At 34.2% G+C, this 20,474-nt stretch overlaps 1 protein-coding gene and 1 pseudogene across 1 annotated transcript; one reads left to right on the top strand and one right to left on the bottom strand.

Annotated features, from left to right (window-relative positions):
• The first annotated feature begins 4,950 nt into the window (after positions 1-4,950).
• On the top strand, positions 4,951-11,873 carry LOC121391399 (presequence protease, mitochondrial-like). Its single transcript, XM_041523046.1, is given in 15 exon segments — positions 4,951-4,985; positions 5,621-5,760; positions 5,864-6,075; positions 6,122-6,214; positions 6,216-6,283; positions 6,707-6,835; positions 7,114-7,210; positions 7,445-7,540; positions 7,743-7,780; positions 10,182-10,347; positions 11,037-11,203; positions 11,246-11,314; positions 11,536-11,650; positions 11,711-11,749; positions 11,751-11,873. Coding segments are annotated over 15 exon segments (1,587 nt in total).
• A 504-nt stretch (positions 11,874-12,377) lies between these two features.
• LOC121391398 lies at positions 12,378-14,132 on the bottom strand (annotated as a pseudogene).
• Positions 14,133-20,474: the final 6,342 nt, after the last annotated feature.

Raw genomic sequence — 20,474 nt, 5'->3', positions numbered from 1 at the left:
GGGTTTCCCCCGGGGGGGGGGGGGGGGGGGGGGGGGGGTTTTTCCCTTTTTGGGGGGGGGGGGGGGGGGGGGGGGGGGGTTTTTGGGGGGGGGGCGAAAAAAACCCCCCTTGGGGGGGGGGTTTTTGGGGGGGGGGGGGGGGGGGAAAAGGGGGGGGGGGGGGGGGGGGGGGGGGGGGCGCTTTCGTTTGGGGGGGGGGGGGGGCGGGTGGGGTTTTTGGGGGGGGGGGGGGGGGGCCCCGGCGGGGGGGGGGGCCCCCTTTTTTTTTGGGGGGGGGGGGGGGGGGGGCGGTGGGGTGGGGGGGGGGGGGGGTTTTGGGGTTTTTAAAAATTTTTTTGTTGGGGGGCAAACATTTTCAAAATGGGTTTTAATCAAGACTATCACACTATTTTTGTCTGATTCGGCTACAAAGAACCTTAATGTACAAATAAATCAAAAATTTTATTTAAAAAAACCCTTGTATGTTTGCCCAAACGATTCCTACTCGCTCACCCACTCAGGCTTCCACTTAGGCTCCAGGATTCCCTGCTATTGCTAGCTGGGACCGCCACCTGGCTTGGTAACCCTCGTCCGAAGACGAGGTAATCCTGGCTGGAGCATCGCCCTAACTTAAAACCAGCCGTACGGGATTCCAGCTCTTAGGGAATGTCGCATTCAGGAACCGGGAACCACAAATACACCAGCCTCATCTCGTTTAAAGGGAGACTACCAGCCCTATCCTAGTCGGCCTTTCGGATACTCCGTAGAGTATGCTGGTAACCATCTCAGAGGTCTGATGCATTGCAGAACGCTGGCCCACAACACACTGGCACTCATGACTGTTCAAGTTTCTTTTTATATGTACTTACGATTTTGTCTTCAGCCTCTTGTGGGGCGGCACCTTGTACGGTTATGAATCTTATTAACGGCAACTATGAATATGATTACTAGTATCGATGAACAGAAAACTATCAAAACAAAAACTATACTTTTAACGGCCAAGAATAAAACTAGTCCTACTTAAACAAACTAGAACAACACTACTAATTATAATAATTTTTATCATATTTTAATTTTATAGGGGCTTAAGAAATACCTAAACACTCTTCTTCATTATCTTTTTGTTGCTTCTATCTAAATTTATAACAACTCCTTTAGTTCCTCGAGTGCTCCAGCTTTGGATAACTTTCTCCAGCTAATGGCTGCTGACTTACCTTGTTGTAGCTATGATTAGCTAATTACTATATAGGGTCAACCTAAGACTGTCTATATAACAAAAATGGACATTCATAATTTTATGCCTCAATTTTATAAGAAGTGGTGGCATAATTTCAAGCTTTTAAAAAAGTGCAATGTAAAAATATAGTACATCAAGAGAAACCAGGTAAATAATAAATTATAAGTAAAAAGTTAAAAATACCAGTTAAACAGATTTTGGATATAATAAATCTATATTATCAGTCACAACGAGGGACAGAGGTCAACTCTCTTCTGGAGGTGGAGATAAAGAAAGAAGTTAGGCTTCATTTTATCCCTCTTATTTTGCAGTAGGTGTAAGATCTTCAGGTAGTTCTAATATTAACTTCTCAATTGTACACTGATCTTGTGAAGGGACAATGTCCTGATCTTTGGTAGTTTGTTAATCCCTTTGTCGTTATGATGTCCATATGCGGTTGAATGACCTGAAATCATTTTCTTCAGACTGACCATATAGTATACAGATATATGTGTATACTATATGGTAGTCATAGTATTAACCTCATCTGTTAGGTAGTCCATTGTAGTGAGACATATAATTTTATTCCACAAATACACATATACAGTTTGCACATGCATGGTCAGTATAAAAAGTGGGTGGGGCTCAACTGAGAAACTAGACTACTGCTTCTATGGTCCGTATTACAGGATTTCCATATCATTGTACTGTGTGTGGTTAACAAATGCAACATCTATAATTGACAGAGTTCTATAAGCTATATGTACACCAGTACATGTATAATATAGTGATGTAAAAGTTAATGATGAATATTATATTGAAGTGGGAGAGAAAGGAGTGTTGTAAAACATGAATTATGCCTGTACTATTCATCACAAATTTCAAACATTTTAAATCTTAAGCTGTTTTCAACTAATTCCAGCTCAGATCATCACGTTGTAAGGTACTCTGCAATCTCTTCATTCGTCGCAATACTTGAAGACTCTCTGGTTGTAAAGGACCAGTTCTCTCATATCCCTCGTCTCCAGAACTACCTCCATAATATGAAACTCTATCCTTTTTTGATTTGACTGTCGTTATAATTTCCACTTCTCCATTCTGAGGAACAGACACGGAAGTTTGAGTACGAGGATGACCACTTTTAGGAGTGGTGAGTTGTCTTTTTCCTGTAGCCTTCTCTCCTTGAGTAATTTCTTTACAATTTGTATCTGCTCCATCTTGTCTTCTAGTTTATTGACAACTTGACTAAGTTCTGTTTTCTAAATCATTACATATTTCAGCAGATGAAGAGAGTGAACATTGTCAGCTGATTGCTGTTTCTGTAATAGCTGAGCCAATTCTTGATGCTCACTAGACAAGAATAAATGGATGAATGAATGGAATGTCAATGCTATGAGGATGGATGGATGGATGGATATGTCAATGGATGAATGAAGTAGTAAATGAGTCAAGAATGGACATATCAAATTGGACAGAGAGAGAGAGAAAGTGACTTACAAAGTTTAATCGACCAAATTCTGCTTCAAGTGCCAACAATAGTCTTTCCAATTCATCACTTGAGGGACCATTAATGGTTGCTGGTCTCTTCTTTGCTCCTCCCTTGTTTGCAGGAGTGGTTTTCTTTCTTATCCCACCACTAACACCTATATTAGCTGCTTGAGCTCCACAGAGAATAGGGCTATGGTTCTTCATAAGAGAGAGAACTTTCTGATAATTAGCAGTTACAGAATGTGAAGGACCAGTAGACTAGAAAAGAATTTAGAATACTCTCCGTCATTTCATATGTCCATTCTACCATCCATCCCATCCCATTCATTCTTACTTTGCCTACAACAAAAGGTACATCCTTCATATTGAGATGATAATGTATTCCAGGTACTGGTTTATGATGACATAGCACAGGAGGTGGTTCCTTTCTCTTTCTGACAGCAGTCTTCTTCCTTCGTTCACAAGGTAGACGATTTTCAGTTCGAACTAGAACCTGTTATAATTAAAGGAACAGATGGAGAGACAAGTTATACAAGAACACACCAACAAAATAATGATTTAGTAACTTACCTCAGGAGAATATCGCTGTGCCTGTCTTCTCTCCCAACGTTCTTGCAACATTTCTCCTTCCAAGTCATCTAACTTAGACTGTGTGTGTGCGAAAGAAAGAGAGAGAGAGAGAGAGAGAGAGAGAGAGAGAGAGAGAGAGAGAGAGAGAGAGAGAGGAGAGAGAAGAGATAGAGAGAGAAGTAATGTTATAATGCTATAAACCTAATATATTCTAACTTACTGATGCTGATATCTGTTCAGCTTCTAGTCTAACTTGTTCATTCTCTAATTTCTTTAATCGTAGTTCCGCCTCCTTGTTAAATGGTGATGTATCCTTCAAAGGAGACGGTGACTTCATTTTTTTCAATAGTTTCTTGTGTTTTAATTCAAGTTCTTGGTTTCTGGTCATGACACTTTCCCTCGCTGTCTCTGATTGTTTTAGTCTGTCCTTCATAACTTGCAGTTCACGAGATTGCAGGGCAAATCTTGTGTCTAGTGATTTGAGACGATGAGTAAAGTCTAAATGGACAGATAAAATGGATGCATAAAGGACTTTCAGTAGATCCATAAGAGTTAAATGGATACATAAAGATATGTTTGAAAATGAATAGATACATAAAAGTCAAATTGATAGTTCTACCTCCATCCATTTCAGATTGAAGGGGTCTGGGAACTAACGGAGGGGTTCCTAAATCACTATCATTATCAGTACTACTGCTATCTTCTTCTCCCCCATCTCTTCGTTGATGTGTTGCCTCACGTCTTGTTTTCCTCAGTTATCGTTTTAATTTATCAGCAGCAACAGCTCGGTCCAAACTCTAAATGACGTATCTTGTCTTGTAATGACTTCAAGGCTCGAATGACAGCTATAAAAATAGAAGGAAAATGATAAACTTTTTTTTCATCTTTTCAAAAAGAATTAGAAATCCCATATGATTATGTTTGATTTTCCACTAGAGTCCTCACAGAGACATATGTTGCCCAATTTTTTGGTCCATTATTAGTCTCCTATCTATTAATACTCCTACTCAGAGTTGCTTACCTTCAGTGATAGTCAAGTACATCTAACTAGACCACTTGACTATCACTGACCTTCATCATTTATTACAGATATTTATTATTATATAATACTATACAGCCATTGGTGCTGTTGCTGTTCACTTCTTACCTTCACTTTGCTCTCCTTAATACCAGGATTTTTCTGAGGTAGTGGTTCATTGTGTTTAGCAAACACTTCTGTGAGAGGTTCATATTCTCTAGCTAAATGTGAAGGTCCGTCTAACACTGATGTAGAGCTGTAGCCAGATATTAGAGAGGCTGTGTCTGAGGGTTGACCTACTTCCTCCATTTCTTCTCAGTTGAATCACTTACTTTTTTGGTTTCTTTCAAACAGGGAGGGTCGCTTTATTTGTTCTACTGCGCATGCTCAGTAAGTTTAAAGTTAATAAGTTATTATTAATAGTTATTATTTTATTTTAACCCTCCTTAATTTCACGTGGAAATCCAGTTTTGAGTCAGTCATGGCCTTGTCTCAACTTAGAGCACTTTCTAGAGGCGTTCATCAGATAAACAAGCGGTAAGATACAATTCCCTAACTATAATTCCATTAGATATCTTCTTAAATTGACTCTAATATCATCATATCAACATTATATGTGATATTTGATCAAATATCAAATTATTCATGTTATCTCTAGATTCTTACACGTTAGTGGAGTATGGAACAACAGAGCAAATCCTCTAGAAACAGCTCGTAAGTAAAATATGATCACTAAACTAAAAATTACCAAGCATCTAATGGTTTGTTAAAGTCCATTATTTGATATATATTATAATGAATACATATAATTAGTGGGTGTGGTTTGTTATTATAATGTACAATGAAGTACAGACTTCAGCGAGACCATTTAACATATCATAACAATATAATAATCCTTCTATTATTACAGGTTGCATTAATGTCAATGATAAGATTCATGGGTACACAGTCAAAACAGTAAGACAATATATAATTTATAATAACTTTTATGTTTATAATTATAATATTTGACAATATATTTAAAAAAATAAATGATTCTTATAAAAGATTATTATATTAAACATTGTTACTACATATTATTAATTTTAATAAATCTTTTTAATTTTATTACTGGCATTCCTTAGACATTACAATATACAATAATATATTAATATAATTATTATTATTATATAGGTTACTGATATATCAGACTTTAATTTAATAGTGGTCCAACTACAACACGATCTTACTAAAGCACAACATTTACATTTAGCCAGAGCTGATTCCAATAATGCATTTGGGTGAGTTTATTATAATATATCTGTGCAATTTAAAAAGTCTCATTCTTATACTGGTAGTGTGGGTTTCAGGACAACGCCTATGGATAGTACTGGTGTCTCTCATATACTGGAGCACACTACTCTGTGTGGGTCTAAGAACTATCCTGTACGGGACCCTTTCTTTAAAATGTTGAGTCGATCTTTGTCCACTTTTATGAATGCATTTACTGGTAACAAATTGTCTGTCTGTCTGTCCATCTGTTTATCTATTGATCCATTTTTCAAGCTATTGTTACCTCCATTTGTTGTTCATCTATCCATCCATTCATATAGCTAATGACTGGACCCTATATCCATTCTCAACTCAAAATTCAAAAGATTACAGGAACCTACTCTCAGTCTATCTTGATTGTATTTTTCATCCCAATTTGCGTGAGATGGACTTCCATCAAGAAGGATGGCGATTAGAACATGAGAGCCCTAACGATAAGAACTCACCCTTAGTATTCAAAGGTGTGGTCTTCAATGAAATGAAAGGAGTTTTTGTAAGTATTCAGTAACAATGGCAACCACTTTGTATTTTCAATATAGGGTAACCCTGAGAATCTGTTTATGATGGAACTTCAACGGAAGCTTCTGCCAAGCCACACCTACTCTCATGTTAGTGGGGGTGCACCATTGAAATATCTTAGACTTGACGTGGGAAGCTCTGAAGGAGTTCCATTCTAAGCACTATCATCCAAGCAACTCACGGTACAATACTATAACTATGTACTGGACTGAATGACTCTCTTTCTCTCTCTCTCTCTCTCTCACACACACACACACACGCACGTGCGCGCATATATCCATATACACAGTTTCATCACATATGGTGATATGCCTGTACTAGATCACTTACAATATATTAATGACAATATTCTCAAAGGGTTTTCACTAAGTACTCCAAGTCTCGAAATACCTTTAGAGTCTCGCTGGACAGAACCAGTATGTTTGTTTATAACTGACTTTGACACAGTATCCCATATTATTTATCTAGAGGGTCCATGAAATTTCATGTCCACCAGACCCTATGGCACCTGACCCCAATAAACAAACTACAGTGGGTGTGGCTTTTTTGTTGGGCCCGTAAGTATGTGTTATTAAATCATTGTCTTGTTTATTAATAGTTATTAGAATTACTGATTCTTATCAGACTCTTGTACAAAATATTATATGTAAATTACTTACTGATGGACCAGCATCTCCCTTTTATCAAGCTCTTTTGGACGCTAATATCGGAGCTGATTACTCACCTGGTACAGGGTGAGTTAAATGGATGGATAGAGGAATCAATGAATGGATGGATTTGGATCACCATTTGTGCCTAAATTTGACCCAATCCTCGAGTTGATCCATTAATTCTTCTGTTCCTCTAGATTCAATGGAGAAACTAAAGAGTCATCGTTTTCCGTTGGACTACAAGGTATTGCTAAAGATGATGTAGATAAAGTGACAGATATTATATGGAAGACACTGGAGAAGGTAGCTGAGTAAGTCAAGATTAACGTCTGTCTTGAACTCTCTCTCTCTCTCTTTCTCAGGGAAGGCTTTCCAGAGCAGAGAGTCAAAGCAATGCTTCATCAAATAGAAATTAGTTTAAAACACCAGTCATCAAATTTTGGTCTTGCAATGATGATGGTAATCTACAAACAGTGTCAGGACCCTGTGAAAAACTATCAGTAGGGTCCTGAGACTACTTTAAAATTTATGCCCCTCAGCTCTTTTGATTATAACTCAATTATCTAGTATCTTATGTCGCCATGGATACATGATGCCAATCCCACTTCTATACTACAAGTCAATCAAACTGTAGAGAAGTTCAAGGTAACCGTGACGATGCATGGACATTCAATTATACCTAACTCATTAAAGGAGCAGCTGCAAGCTGACCCCACTTACCTTCAACAAAAAATTAAGGAATATTTCTTGGACAACAACCATCACATGACATTAGTCATGTCACCTGATGTAAGTACAATCATGTGACCTATTCGATATTTCATTTGTCTGTATTATTAGAGTAAGTACGAGTCTGAACAGAAAGCAGCTGAAAAGAAGAAACTAGACTACTTGATTAGCAATTTATCAGAAGAAGAAAAAAATAAAATATATAATGATGGTAAATTAAAATAATGAATTAATTGTGACCTTTGTACTCTATTAATTTAAGGACTTCAGTTACTGGAAGATCAAAGCAAAGTACAAGAGGTCACTAATTTACCAACATTGCATTTAACTGATGTTGATAAAACCACACCCCTACAATATTATATCATGAAGATCATGGTAAGATAGTACTTTATTTTTAACCCTTTTATAACCAATTTGTAATAATATAAACTTTTTTATAGAATGTACTCCTATTCAATATTGTTCACAACCTACTAATGGGATTACTTACTTCAGGGCCCTGAGCAGTTCCAGAACCTTCCAAAAGAGCTTAGACCCTACATACCACTATTTTGCTATGTCATAACAAAGTTAGTAAATGTACCGGTGATCATGTGACAGTCACATGATCATTGTACTTAGAATGGGTACAGAAGATATGGATTATCATCAAATTGCTGAACAATCAGATTTATATACAGGAGGTAGCATGTCAATAGGTACTCATGTTATACCTCATCATACTACAACTAACCAGTTTGAGCAAGTAGGTATTGAAACATTTAATATTATATATGATTTATGTATCTCTAGTCTCATACTAATACTTTAGTGTATTATACAACCTCTATATTGAGGACACTTGTTCTAGTCCCATACTAATACTTTAGTGTATTATACAACCTCTATATTGAGGACACTTGTTCTAGTCCCATACTAATACTTTAGTGTATTATACACCTCTATATTGAGGACACTTGTTCTAGTCCCATACTAATACTTTAGTGTATTATACAACCTCTATATTGAGGACACTTGTGTCTAGTCCCATACTAATACTTTAGTGTATTATACAACCTCTATATTGAGGACACTTGTTCTAGTCCCATACTAATACTTTAGTGTATTATACAACCTCTATATTGAGGACACTTGTTCTAGTCCCATACTAATATTTTAGTGTATTATACAACCTCTATATTGAGGAAACTTGTTCTAGTCTCATACTAATACTTTAGTGTATTATACAACCTCTATATTGAGGACACTTGTTCTAGTCCCATACTAATACTTTAGTGTATTATACAACCTCTATATTGAGGACACTTGTTCTAGTCTCATACTAATACTTTAGTGTATTATACAACCTCTATATTGAGGACACTTGTTCTAGTCCCATACTAATATTTTAGTGTATTATACAACCTCTATATTGAGGAAACTTGTTCTAGTCTCATACTAATATTTTAGTGTATTATACAACCTCTATATTGAGGACACTTGTTCTAGTCCCATACTAATATTTTAGTGTATTATACAACCTCTATATTGAGGACACTTGTTCTAGTCCCATACTAATATTTTAGTGTATTATACAACCTCTATATTGAGGACACTTGTTCTAGTCTCATACTAATACTTTAGTGTATTATACAACCTCTATATTGAAGACACTTGTACTAGTCCCATACTAATATTTTAGTGTATTATACAACCTCTATATTGAGGAAACTTGTTCTAGTCTCATACTAATATTTTAGTGTATTATACAACCTCTATATTGAGGACACTTGTTCTAGTCTCCATACTAATATTTTAGTGTATTATACAACCTCTATATTGAGGACACTTGTTCTAGTCCCATACTAATATTTTAGTGTATTATACAACCTCTATATTGAGGACAGTTGTTCTAGTCTCATACTAATATTTTAGTGTATTATACAACCTCTATATTGAGGACACTTGTTCTAGTCTCATACTAATATTTTAGTGTATTATACAACCTCTATATTGAGGACAGTTGTTCTAGTCCCATACTAATATTTTAGTGTATTATACAACCTCTATATTGAGGACACTTGTTCTAGTCCCATACTAATACTTTAGTGTATTATACAACCTCTATATTGAGGACACTTGTTCTAGTCCCATACTAATACTTTAGTGTATTATACAACCTCTATATGAGGACACTTGTTCTAGTCCCATACAAATACTTTAGTGTATTATACAACCTCTATATTGAGGACACTTGTTCTAGTCCCATACTAATACTTTAGTGTATTATACAACCTCTATATTGAGGACACTTGTTCTAGTCCCATACAAATACTTTAGTGTATTATACAACCTCTATATTGAGGACACTTGTTCTAGTCCCATACTAATACTTTAGTGTATTATACAACCTCTATATTGAGGACACTTGTTCTAGTCCCATACTAATACTTTAGTGTATTATACAACCTCTATATTAAGGACACCTCTATACTAAAATGTCCAATCTTCCTAAGTGTCTATTATATAGAGATGTTACACTAATTCTATACTAATGTATCTATTGTTATATAATATTACATAACATAGGCTGTGTACTTCTCTTCTCACTGTTTGGATCGTCATTTGCCTTACATGTTCTCTCTCTGGGAAGATATTTTTAAAAAGTAAGTTCCTTCCTTTTAAAAAACCACTTACTTGGCAACTCTCTATCTTACAGACCACGCCTCCAGGATGAGGAACGTCTTTGTGCACTTATTGCTATGTCAGCGTCTGCTCTAGCTATGTCAGTTGCTGATAATGGTCACACTTATGCAATGTCTGCAGCAGCTGCTACTATGACTCCAGCTGCTGAACTGGCAGAAATTTTGGCGGGGTTAACACAAGTCAGTATTACATGTATATATATGTAATGTTTAATACTATTGTTTTTATATTGGGTTCAAAGGTCAAATTTATGAAGGAGTTTAGCCGAACATGCTGATTTGAGTCGTGTACTACAGAAATTATCTTCTATTGCTGTTCAATTATTGGATACTGGATGTATGAGGTACATGTAGTTAGAAGATGGGTATATTATGTACATGTAGTTAATGGGATATATGTACATGTAGTTTAGAAGATGGGTATATGTATATGTAATTAGAAAGGGATACATGTAGTTAATGGGATATATGTACATGTAGTTAGAAGATGGTATATGTAATTAGAAAAGGGATACATGTACATGTAGTTAATGGGATATATGTACATGTAGTTAGAAGAGGGGTATATGTACATGTAGTTAATGAAGTGAATAGGAAGAGATAATTTATGGTAGATTGAGTCAGAAGGTTGTAGAATGAATGAATTAAATGATAGACAATTTTAAAAAGTTGCTAAAACCACAAGATGGATAGACTAGAAAATTTTCTTTTTTTTAGATGTGCATTAAATATGACTGAACAACAAAGAGACTCTGTATCAACAGCAATGAATTTTTCCTGGACAGTTTGCCGGGAAGTTCTACAGACACACCCATTTTCATGGAGGTAACTTTTACAGGTAAAAATGTTTTCTAAATAATTTATTTCAGGAATCAGAGCACTCTCCTATAACAAGCCACACCCACTACCAGCTTCCATTCCCAGTAAACTACGTTGCCCAATCTTATAAGACTGTTCCTTATACTCATGAGGACTCCCCACGTCTCATAGTACTAGCTCGACTCCTCAGTTGGAAATACCTCCATAAAGAAATAAGGTACAATAAATAAGACATGTACATTTACATGTGTATCTACAGAGAAAAGGGTGGAGCTTATGGAGGTGGAGCCAGACATGGCGATGGAATATTCTCCTTTTTCTCCTATCGGTAATACATGTACATGTACCCTTTGTTAGATACCAGAACTTACACATTACAAAAACGTTAATTTAACATGTTTATATGTAACTGAAGTAATTAATATTATATAATTCACTTACCATTGTTAGCAGAAGTATAGAATCCTTTATGAAATGTTTCTTCTTCAAAAATTTATTCAACTTTCACAGTTAAATGTTGTTATTATTAAATTTTTATTTTTGTCCAAGGGATCCTAATTCATTAGAAACACTTGACCGTTTTCAATCTTCTATTGATTGGGTAACTAAAGGAACATTCTCACAAGAGGATGTCGATGAAGCTAAATTGTCTGTGTTTTCACAAGTACAATAGTTCTTTTGAAGAAGACGAGTTATCCTTTTCCTCTTTCCATACATGTTCTAGGTTGATTCTCCTGTAGCTCCTGGATCGAAAGGTGCTAATATTTTTTCTTAGAGGGTTAACAGATGAATTACGACAAAGAAATCGGGACAAATTATTTGATATTAGACGTGATGACCTCGTGATTACAGCAAAGAAGTATATTATAATTAATATTAATATATAAATCTTTAACAATATAATTGTTTAGGTATTTGCAGGATGCTGAGGTTAAAGGGTCTGTGATTATTGGCCCTGAGATCAAGACCCTTTCCCCAGATTGGAGAGTATCAAAACATTTTCACTCTAACACAAGTACACTATTTTAATATTATATTTGTATATATTATATAAAATGTAATAATAATATTATGATAATATAATTATTGACTGTGGTAGTACCTGCCACTAAACTTTAGATTTACAGAATTGATGTAACTTGTCACCTGTTTCCATGGAAATGTATTTGGAATTTAACTAATATCTTCAATAATCTGATTGAGTTTATTATGTAACACATTTAAACACGCAATAATTGTTTACAAAATTAATTAAAAAGAATTTCACCTCCTCTGTCATTAAACTTTGTATTAATACTTTAAAGTTTAGAAAACAAAAAGGTTGTAGGGACTTGGTTAATTTAAAATATTGCAAACATTTTACTGGAAACAAAACTTTCCATTAAATAAATTTAACATGTCTCCACACACAGTGCTATACCCATTCCCCCGCCAATGCAAAGAGTAGCCACACCTTTTTTCCCACCAGTTCTCTTCAAAGCATAAAGAAGTGTGACAAGAATACGACAACCTGATGCTCCAATAGGATGTCCCAAAGCTGTAGCTCCACCCCAATATTAACCTAACAAAAAGTACAATCAATGCAGCTGTAGATTTAAGAAAATTGCGCCAAAAACATTAGTTTAAAATGTAAGGCAACTTTCAATAACTTGCCTTATTTTCATCAAGACCCAATTCCTTGATGACAGCTAATGACTGTGCTGCAAAGGCTTCATTCAACTCAAAGAGGTCGACATCATCTTTGTTCCATCCTGCCTTTGACAGCTGCAAATTTAGATAATTATTTTCCATTTGGCGTTAAGTAAACTCACAGCTTTTTTAACAGCTGGTACTGGTCCCATACCCATAACACTAGGATCAACACCAGCATGAGCCCATGATACAATCCGAGCTAACGGAGGTGAGCATTTGAGTTTCCTCAAGTGCTCTTTAGATACCAAAACAACAGCTGCAGCACCATCATTGATACCTTAACAAACAAAGTATTAGAAGAGGTTCCTAATATTAGGTTATGTATTTACCAATGCATTTCCAGCTGTTACTGTTCCACTGCTGTCCTTAATAAAGGCAGGCTTGAGTCGAGATAGTGATTCAGCTGTTGTTCCATGACGTGGGAACTCATCTGAGTCAACTATATTAGGCCCTTAGAATAAGGAGTAAAGATGAACAGACACAATACAGAGAGACAAACCTTTTCTTGTCTGTATTGTGACTGGTACAATCTCGTCCTTGAAAAATCCCCGTCTTTTGAGAAGTCTCTGTTTTATTTTGAGAGGCAGTTGCAAATCGATCCTGTTTCCTCTCGCTAATATTGTATTGTTTAGCAACGTTCTCTGCTGTGATACCCATGTGGTAATTATTAAAGGCGTCCATTAGACCATCTTTCATCATTGTATCAACTAAGGTAGAGTCACCAAATTTAACACCACTCCGCATATGAACAGAGTGTGGAGCCTGTGGTAGTGGTAAACAAACAGGTATAAACCTGCCTCATACTGTACAGGTATATTTTCAATGTTACTAAAAATATCTCACTGTTACTAAAAATATCTCACTGTTACTAAGAATATACTACTGTTACTAAAAATATATTTTTATTTACTGATAATGTTTACATAATAAAATGTATGCTACTATCAGACCTGACTCATATTCTCCTGACCAGCTGCTACAATCACATCAGCATCTCCACACAGAATACTTTGAAAACCCATAGCAACTGTACGTAAACCTATGAAAGATAACTTTATAATCTTCTGCGAAATATTCTCTGGTCACCAATACAAGTAAACTTAACAAATCTCTCTCTCTCTCTATCTACCTGAGCCACATAACATATTCACACCAGTTGATGGGACTTCCTTTGGGATACCAGCCAACATGGCTGATTGACGAGCAGGATTTTGACCTTGAGCAGCTGTGAGTATCTGACCGACAAACACCTCTGAGACCTAATGTTACATTAATTGTAATTTAAATAAAAAGTTATTTTTTAAAGAACCTTTTTTTTGATATTTTTGCTCTCTCCAAAGCAGCTGTAATGGCTATACTTCCAAGTTCATGGGCTGGTAGAGTGGAGAGGTACCATTAAAGGAACCAATGGGAGTCCGAGCAGCACCAACAATAAAAACATCTCTGTTTGCCATTACAAGTCGATAATGAACACTAGATCTATAAGAATATTAATTCTCTATTTACTTTATAATATGTCATTATGTAATGTTTATTTTTTAAAACAACAGCAAATATATTTGTATTGTCACTAACTATTGATATTTCTGTTGAATCTGTGTTTTCCTCTCTTGGTATTTTAGAATCAGGCAAGTAGCTTCATTTTTATTAAAGACAAATTAGTACTAGGGTGTGGCTAGTTCTACACGTGGGGTCCCTGCCTGTAATTATTATTTGTGGGCGGAGTACTATTTTAACTCCATTTTTGTACTTGTATATACTGTATATACTGTAGAGTTAGTATATGAAGACGTCATGCAGTGAGGAACGTACTTGTATCCCATTTTGACCAAACTAAAGAAGTCATCGTGGTCTATCTTATATTCAGAAGAGATTGAAGACTACAAATTTAACCTAATAAGGAATGAGATAGTTCAGTTGAATAATGTAAAAGTCCAACAATACATATTTCTGATGTAGACGACGTTTGCTCACTCACATAGTAAATGGTGAGATGATATTAATAGACAACTCCATTAGTCCTATACTCTACATTGATAATATAATAATGTAGTTATCTCTATAGAAAGGATTGGATACTCTATTGATAATAAGAGAGGAACTAAACCTTTATACAGTATAATGGACATGAGATCACTGGATGTAGAGATGAAATATTATGAGATGTAAGTTGAAGACAATAATTATCACCTCTCCTCTCTCTTATTAACTAGACTAGGTACAAGGTCACCAGTTATACTAGATGTTATACAATCACACACATCAACTGATCCTAATAATTATTATTATTATTTTAAAACTGTAGGTTTAGATGTAGACTCATTCTCTGATGCTCCTTGTGTCCCAGGTCAACCATCATCCACAAGAAACCATACCATCATTCATAGATTATATTCCTAGTATATCCTTTACATATCAAACTACATCATTATACCTCAATATACTCAACTAATAAATCAACCTCATCATGGAATAATGGAGGTTTTACACAAACTAGTAAGTTTTAGTGCATTATAAAATGAATTAAGACATTATATTTAATTCATTAATTTTAATTGATTTATTTTTAGTTAAATCTTCAATAGTTATACATTCCTCAATTGTATTACATAGTAATATATATATATTATTATTTATTATTATTATTATTATTATTATTATTATAGATACATCTCTTACTCATTTCAATGAACCTGCCCCTATTAATCAAACTAGTAAGTTTTAATCTAATAAATCATTAATATAGGATTATCATCTAATTATCTAGATCATTCCTTGATACCTCCAAGTAGAACAGAGTATCCTCCTCATCTCATTAATATAACACAATATACATCATTTAAATCAACCACATTATTATACATTACCAGGTCCCAATTTTAATAGTACAAATACATGAACTTATCTCTCACCTGCTACTTCCCTTCATTATGATGATATTAATGGTCATTTAGTTCAATCTACTTAGTCATTACCATTAACAACATCATCCTTTGAAGTAACAAATCAAGATTTACATCATATTTTGAGACTTTAGTTCTACTATGTACTAGTATTGTTTAGTATTTTGTGATGGAACTATTTAACAGTTATATTACTATGAGACTCACAGTAACGTAAGACTGTCTATTGTGAGACTAGTGCTGTTAGTGCTATATCAGCCCCCACTAAATATTACTGAACAATATTATATTATAATGAGCTCCACCTAATAAAAGGTCAACTATAGTATAGTAGTGTGGTCGTGTCAGCTGGAATTCATAACTTGTAAATATTCATAAGGTGCTAAACAGCCACACACCCTAAATATCAGATCTAGAGAGACACCTCCTCTTCCCCGACCCACAGCATTCTAGTTCATTAGACTATATCTTATTTGCTCTCATAATATTAACTATGGCTGCAAAGGAACTACCTCAAACTCAACATCTAGGTAACATACAAGACCTGATATAACTGTTAGTTATTTTAATATCTTACTTCTCTTCGTTTAGATATTTCAGATCTTTTGAAGAAGGTTCCCCCTAAACATGAACTACTCAAACTATTAGCTGATATTAGTCACTTGTGGCATGAGATCAGCTTATCACTCAATGTTTCTGACAGAGTTTTGGGTGGTTTAAAACGTAGCCAAGAGAGTGATGCCATCAAACTCTCTGAGGTCATTCATAGCTGGTTAACTACTACTGAGTCACGTCTTGTTACCTGGGAAACATTAATTGATGCCATCAAGGGTCCTATTGTTAAACATATCAGGAAGGCTAATGAAATACATCAACATTTAACTAAAGGTAAGTTGATAAACATTTATCGATGTAGTCAGGGAATATGTGTTTATTCCTTAGTGAAGGAAAATATTCTCCAAAATTTTATTGAAGAGATATCACAGTCTCAGATTAATCCTGTAAAAGTGTCCCAGCTCTTATTTAGTGAGAGATGTATTAGCAAAGAAACACTTGATAAGATGGAGTCATTGAAGGGCTCCCCAGATGAAAAGAAGACAACTCTGTTATTTGCTATACATACAACAATATCTTTAGACTGCAAGAAGTTGAAAAGTGTTACAAACAGTACTGTCCAAGTTTGAAGAGACAAGATACCTTCTGAGAAAATTATTAATGAATATGGTAAGAGGTCAATTAAATAATTTATAATTAATACTTATTGTTAATAGGTCAAACATTTCCAGATGACCAGACAACAGTAGCTAATGTTCAAGAGGTAGTAATGACAAGTTATAGTAGTCATGAAGATCATGCCAGTGACATTTTACGTTGTCATTATGGTACTCTCTCTCAGTCTCTTCAATATCCTGTTAGAGTAGCACATTGCCTCTATAGAGAGGGAGTCATTACAAAAAACTATACTAGCAATTATAAAATGTACTGTCAAGTCTGGAAAAGGATTATCATCCTCCTTACAAAGTGTACGTCATGCTGTACATACCAACTATCATAATCTGGAGGTCTTTGCTAATGTACTCTTAAAAACAAACTAGCAATGTATCATGTGCTAATGCTATCATACAGGATTGTCGTGAGTACTGACATAGACTTTACTTTTGTTATAAGTCTATTTTAATAGGTAAAGCATTTCCTGACTATGACTTACAAGTAGCATATACTGGAGTAGTGAAGGGAGTCAAACATTAGGTAATTACTATGAGAGATTAACTTCCATTTAAATTATTTTTAATGTATAGATAAAGTCTTAAAACCTATTCCAATTCCTCGAAAGTTAGACACCACATTTGGGTCAATCCGAAAAAAATTTGGAATAGCCTTCAGTAAAATCCGAGAAGCAATTAACCAAAGTCCTCCACCTCTGGATAAATTGATGTGCTTTTTTTGCTGATAGTTATCCTCACCTGAAACTGAAATAACTCATTCAAAGTCCATTGATGATGTCTTAAATGTTGTACGTGATCATTGTACATTGATCAATATCAGTTGTCTGGAGGGTATTGTGGAGAGATTTGATATCAAAGAAGCTGAGACACATATACAAGCATATAAAAATGTTGTACAGTCATTTTGTAAAGAAAAAAGCTTTCTTTGTCTAGAAGAAACCTTCAAAGAAAGGAAAGTCATTCTCTTCTCAAATGTGAGACAGCTGTATTTGTCTTAGACTGGGATCCTAGCAACTACACATTACAAGATATACGAGATATTATTGCTGAATCAGTTGAGGATAATGTACAGATTCGTGTCATTAGAGAGGGCAAGTCTATCATTGTCAACTTGTTTTTTCCGCTCTGTCTAACCACATCAATTATTGCCAGAGCTCAGGAGACTCTTGAAATAATGAAAGAGAAAGGATTACTTCAACTTACAGTTGGACACTGTGTCATTTATGATCATAGAAGAGACAAGGTAAGAGATGAGTAGTATTAGACAACAGTTACTACATGTGTTGTTTATTGATATATAGGAGGTTAGAACTATTGTAGAAGAGAACACAAAGGAGTTAAGAGTCAACTTGAACTACAACAAACCATCAGTAAAAATGATGACTATGGAATTATCATCTGTTAAAAAAACAAAGTGAAGGTATTTGTCCATGTAGTCAATAACCACTATTAAACTGTCTATTATCCTATCTGTGTGTGTGTGTGTACTTAAATGTTACTTCTTAACTATATTCATGAAATTATGAATTTAATTTGTAATTTTAATTTACTAAATATAGTATAACTGTTTTACAACTCAATATTATTACATAGAAATGAGACAAATGAAAGAAAAGGATATTGAAGATTTAACATCACAACTAAGAGATAGAGACAAACAAATTGAGACATTAAAACAGAACTTGAAAGGTAATTGATATTAATAAAAAAATTAATAATTAAGTAGAAGATTAAAGGAAACTCTAAAAAGAAAGAGACTAAATCTATTAGAGTAATTGGAGCTAACATTATGTTACTCATTAATTACACAATAGTATGAAAGACTAGTGGGACAGTATCAGACTATATACTTTAACACTTAATGTTTTGGGTTTATGAGGTAGAGATCATTATAATATCTTAATATAGGACTGTCTCACTAGGTACTAGATATTATATATTATTGAGTGAGTGAATCTAAACAAGAGAATGTGGTCAGTTATATAACCTTAGTACTGTGGGTTTAGTTATAATTGTAGTAATGAGATTTATAGCTGACTGTATGGATTAGTGATTGGTATATCAGGTAATGATAAAACTCACATTCCCACTTTTGTAAGCTTGTCTTCTGATAAACCTTCCATACAGTTGGAGACAAGTCTGTTTGTAATTAATTATATTAATGTTAAATTAAGAATATACAATTATATAATATTAACACATCATGTGTCACTTGTCAATACTTGGACATTATTTGTGAATTTTCATTTTTAGCTACTGAGAAGAATTGTTTTTCAGTTGAAAAACAAAGAGAAATAGAAGAACAACAGAAGATAAATTGACATTACAACTAAGAGATAAAGACAAAGAAAATGAGACATTAAAAACAAAGTTTACAAGGTAATTAATATTAATATAACAATAAATTTTAATGAGAAAAGATTATAAAAATAAAGTCAATAAATAAAGATAGTAATATTTGTTAATAGTTGTCTAGTATACTAAATTTGTACATGTATATTTAAATTTGTTTTCTAACTTATTCTATTTGAGATCATGAATATAATTTATCATACTGAGTACATGTATAATATAATATATTGTATAATATTGTTATATATAGAAATGAAAGAAAAAACAGGTTGAAGATATGACATCACTTCCAGAAAGAAAAGAAGGTATTATTAATACAATAGCTATCATTAACATAGTTCATGTCACATATTTGTCAATAGTTATATATACATTGTGATCACTTGTATTCTCTTAGTTATTGAGAAAGAATTTGTGTCAGTGGCTGCTGAGAGACAGAAAGAAATAGAGAAATTACAAGACATAACCACATCATTGACATTACAACTACGAGAGAGAGATCAAACAGATTGAGGAATTAAAACAGAGTTTAAAAGGTAACTATTATAATATGTACATGTTGATATTATAATATTGAGTGAGTGAATCTAAACAAGTGAGAATGTGGTCAATTTATACAGTCTTAGTACTGTGGGTTTAGTTATAATTGTAGTAATGAGATTCATAGACAGCTGTATTGCTAAAGTGGAAATAAATGACAGAACATATTAACTGAGGTGAAGTAATGTGGTTTACTTTGTAAGGATGTCTTGTATAGAATTGTCAACTTGACCTCTAACTGTAAAAATGAAAATTTATATTCTAACAGTTGATGTAATGGTTTAAATACTTTAAATTGATCAATAAACTATTGTAATCTACAATGTAGTTAGATTTGGAGTTAAAATATAGTGACAGTCCTCAAATACATTGTCACTATTGTCTGTCACTTGTCATTGTATATTACTTGATGTAGTGTTAACCTCAAAGACTCATAAACCACTAACTGATCAAGGACTTGAAGAGACCCAAACAAAGTCTAGTCAAGAAGACAAGTACATCTATCATTGAAACTACAGGTAATAATGTAAATTATATTTTATAATTATTCATATAGTCTCACTATCAGATTTAAAAGATAAGAGTTCAGTTGAAATCAAAGAGTCAGATATTGAACAGTCAGATTATGATGTAGATGATAAACAGTCAGATCATGATGTAGATGATGAGCATTCAGATATAGAAGGTATGTCATATTATAAATGTATAATACTCAGTGTATATCATAACAAGGCTAGATTTTATTTTCAAGTTTTTTAACACTGAAATGATTCAG

This window comes from Gigantopelta aegis, unplaced genomic scaffold, assembly GCF_016097555.1.
Source record: "Gigantopelta aegis isolate Gae_Host unplaced genomic scaffold, Gae_host_genome ctg2316_pilon_pilon:::debris, whole genome shotgun sequence".
Classification (NCBI taxonomy): Eukaryota; Metazoa; Mollusca; class Gastropoda; order Neomphalida; family Peltospiridae; genus Gigantopelta; species Gigantopelta aegis.
This window is presented reverse-complemented; position numbering and strand designations above follow the sequence as displayed.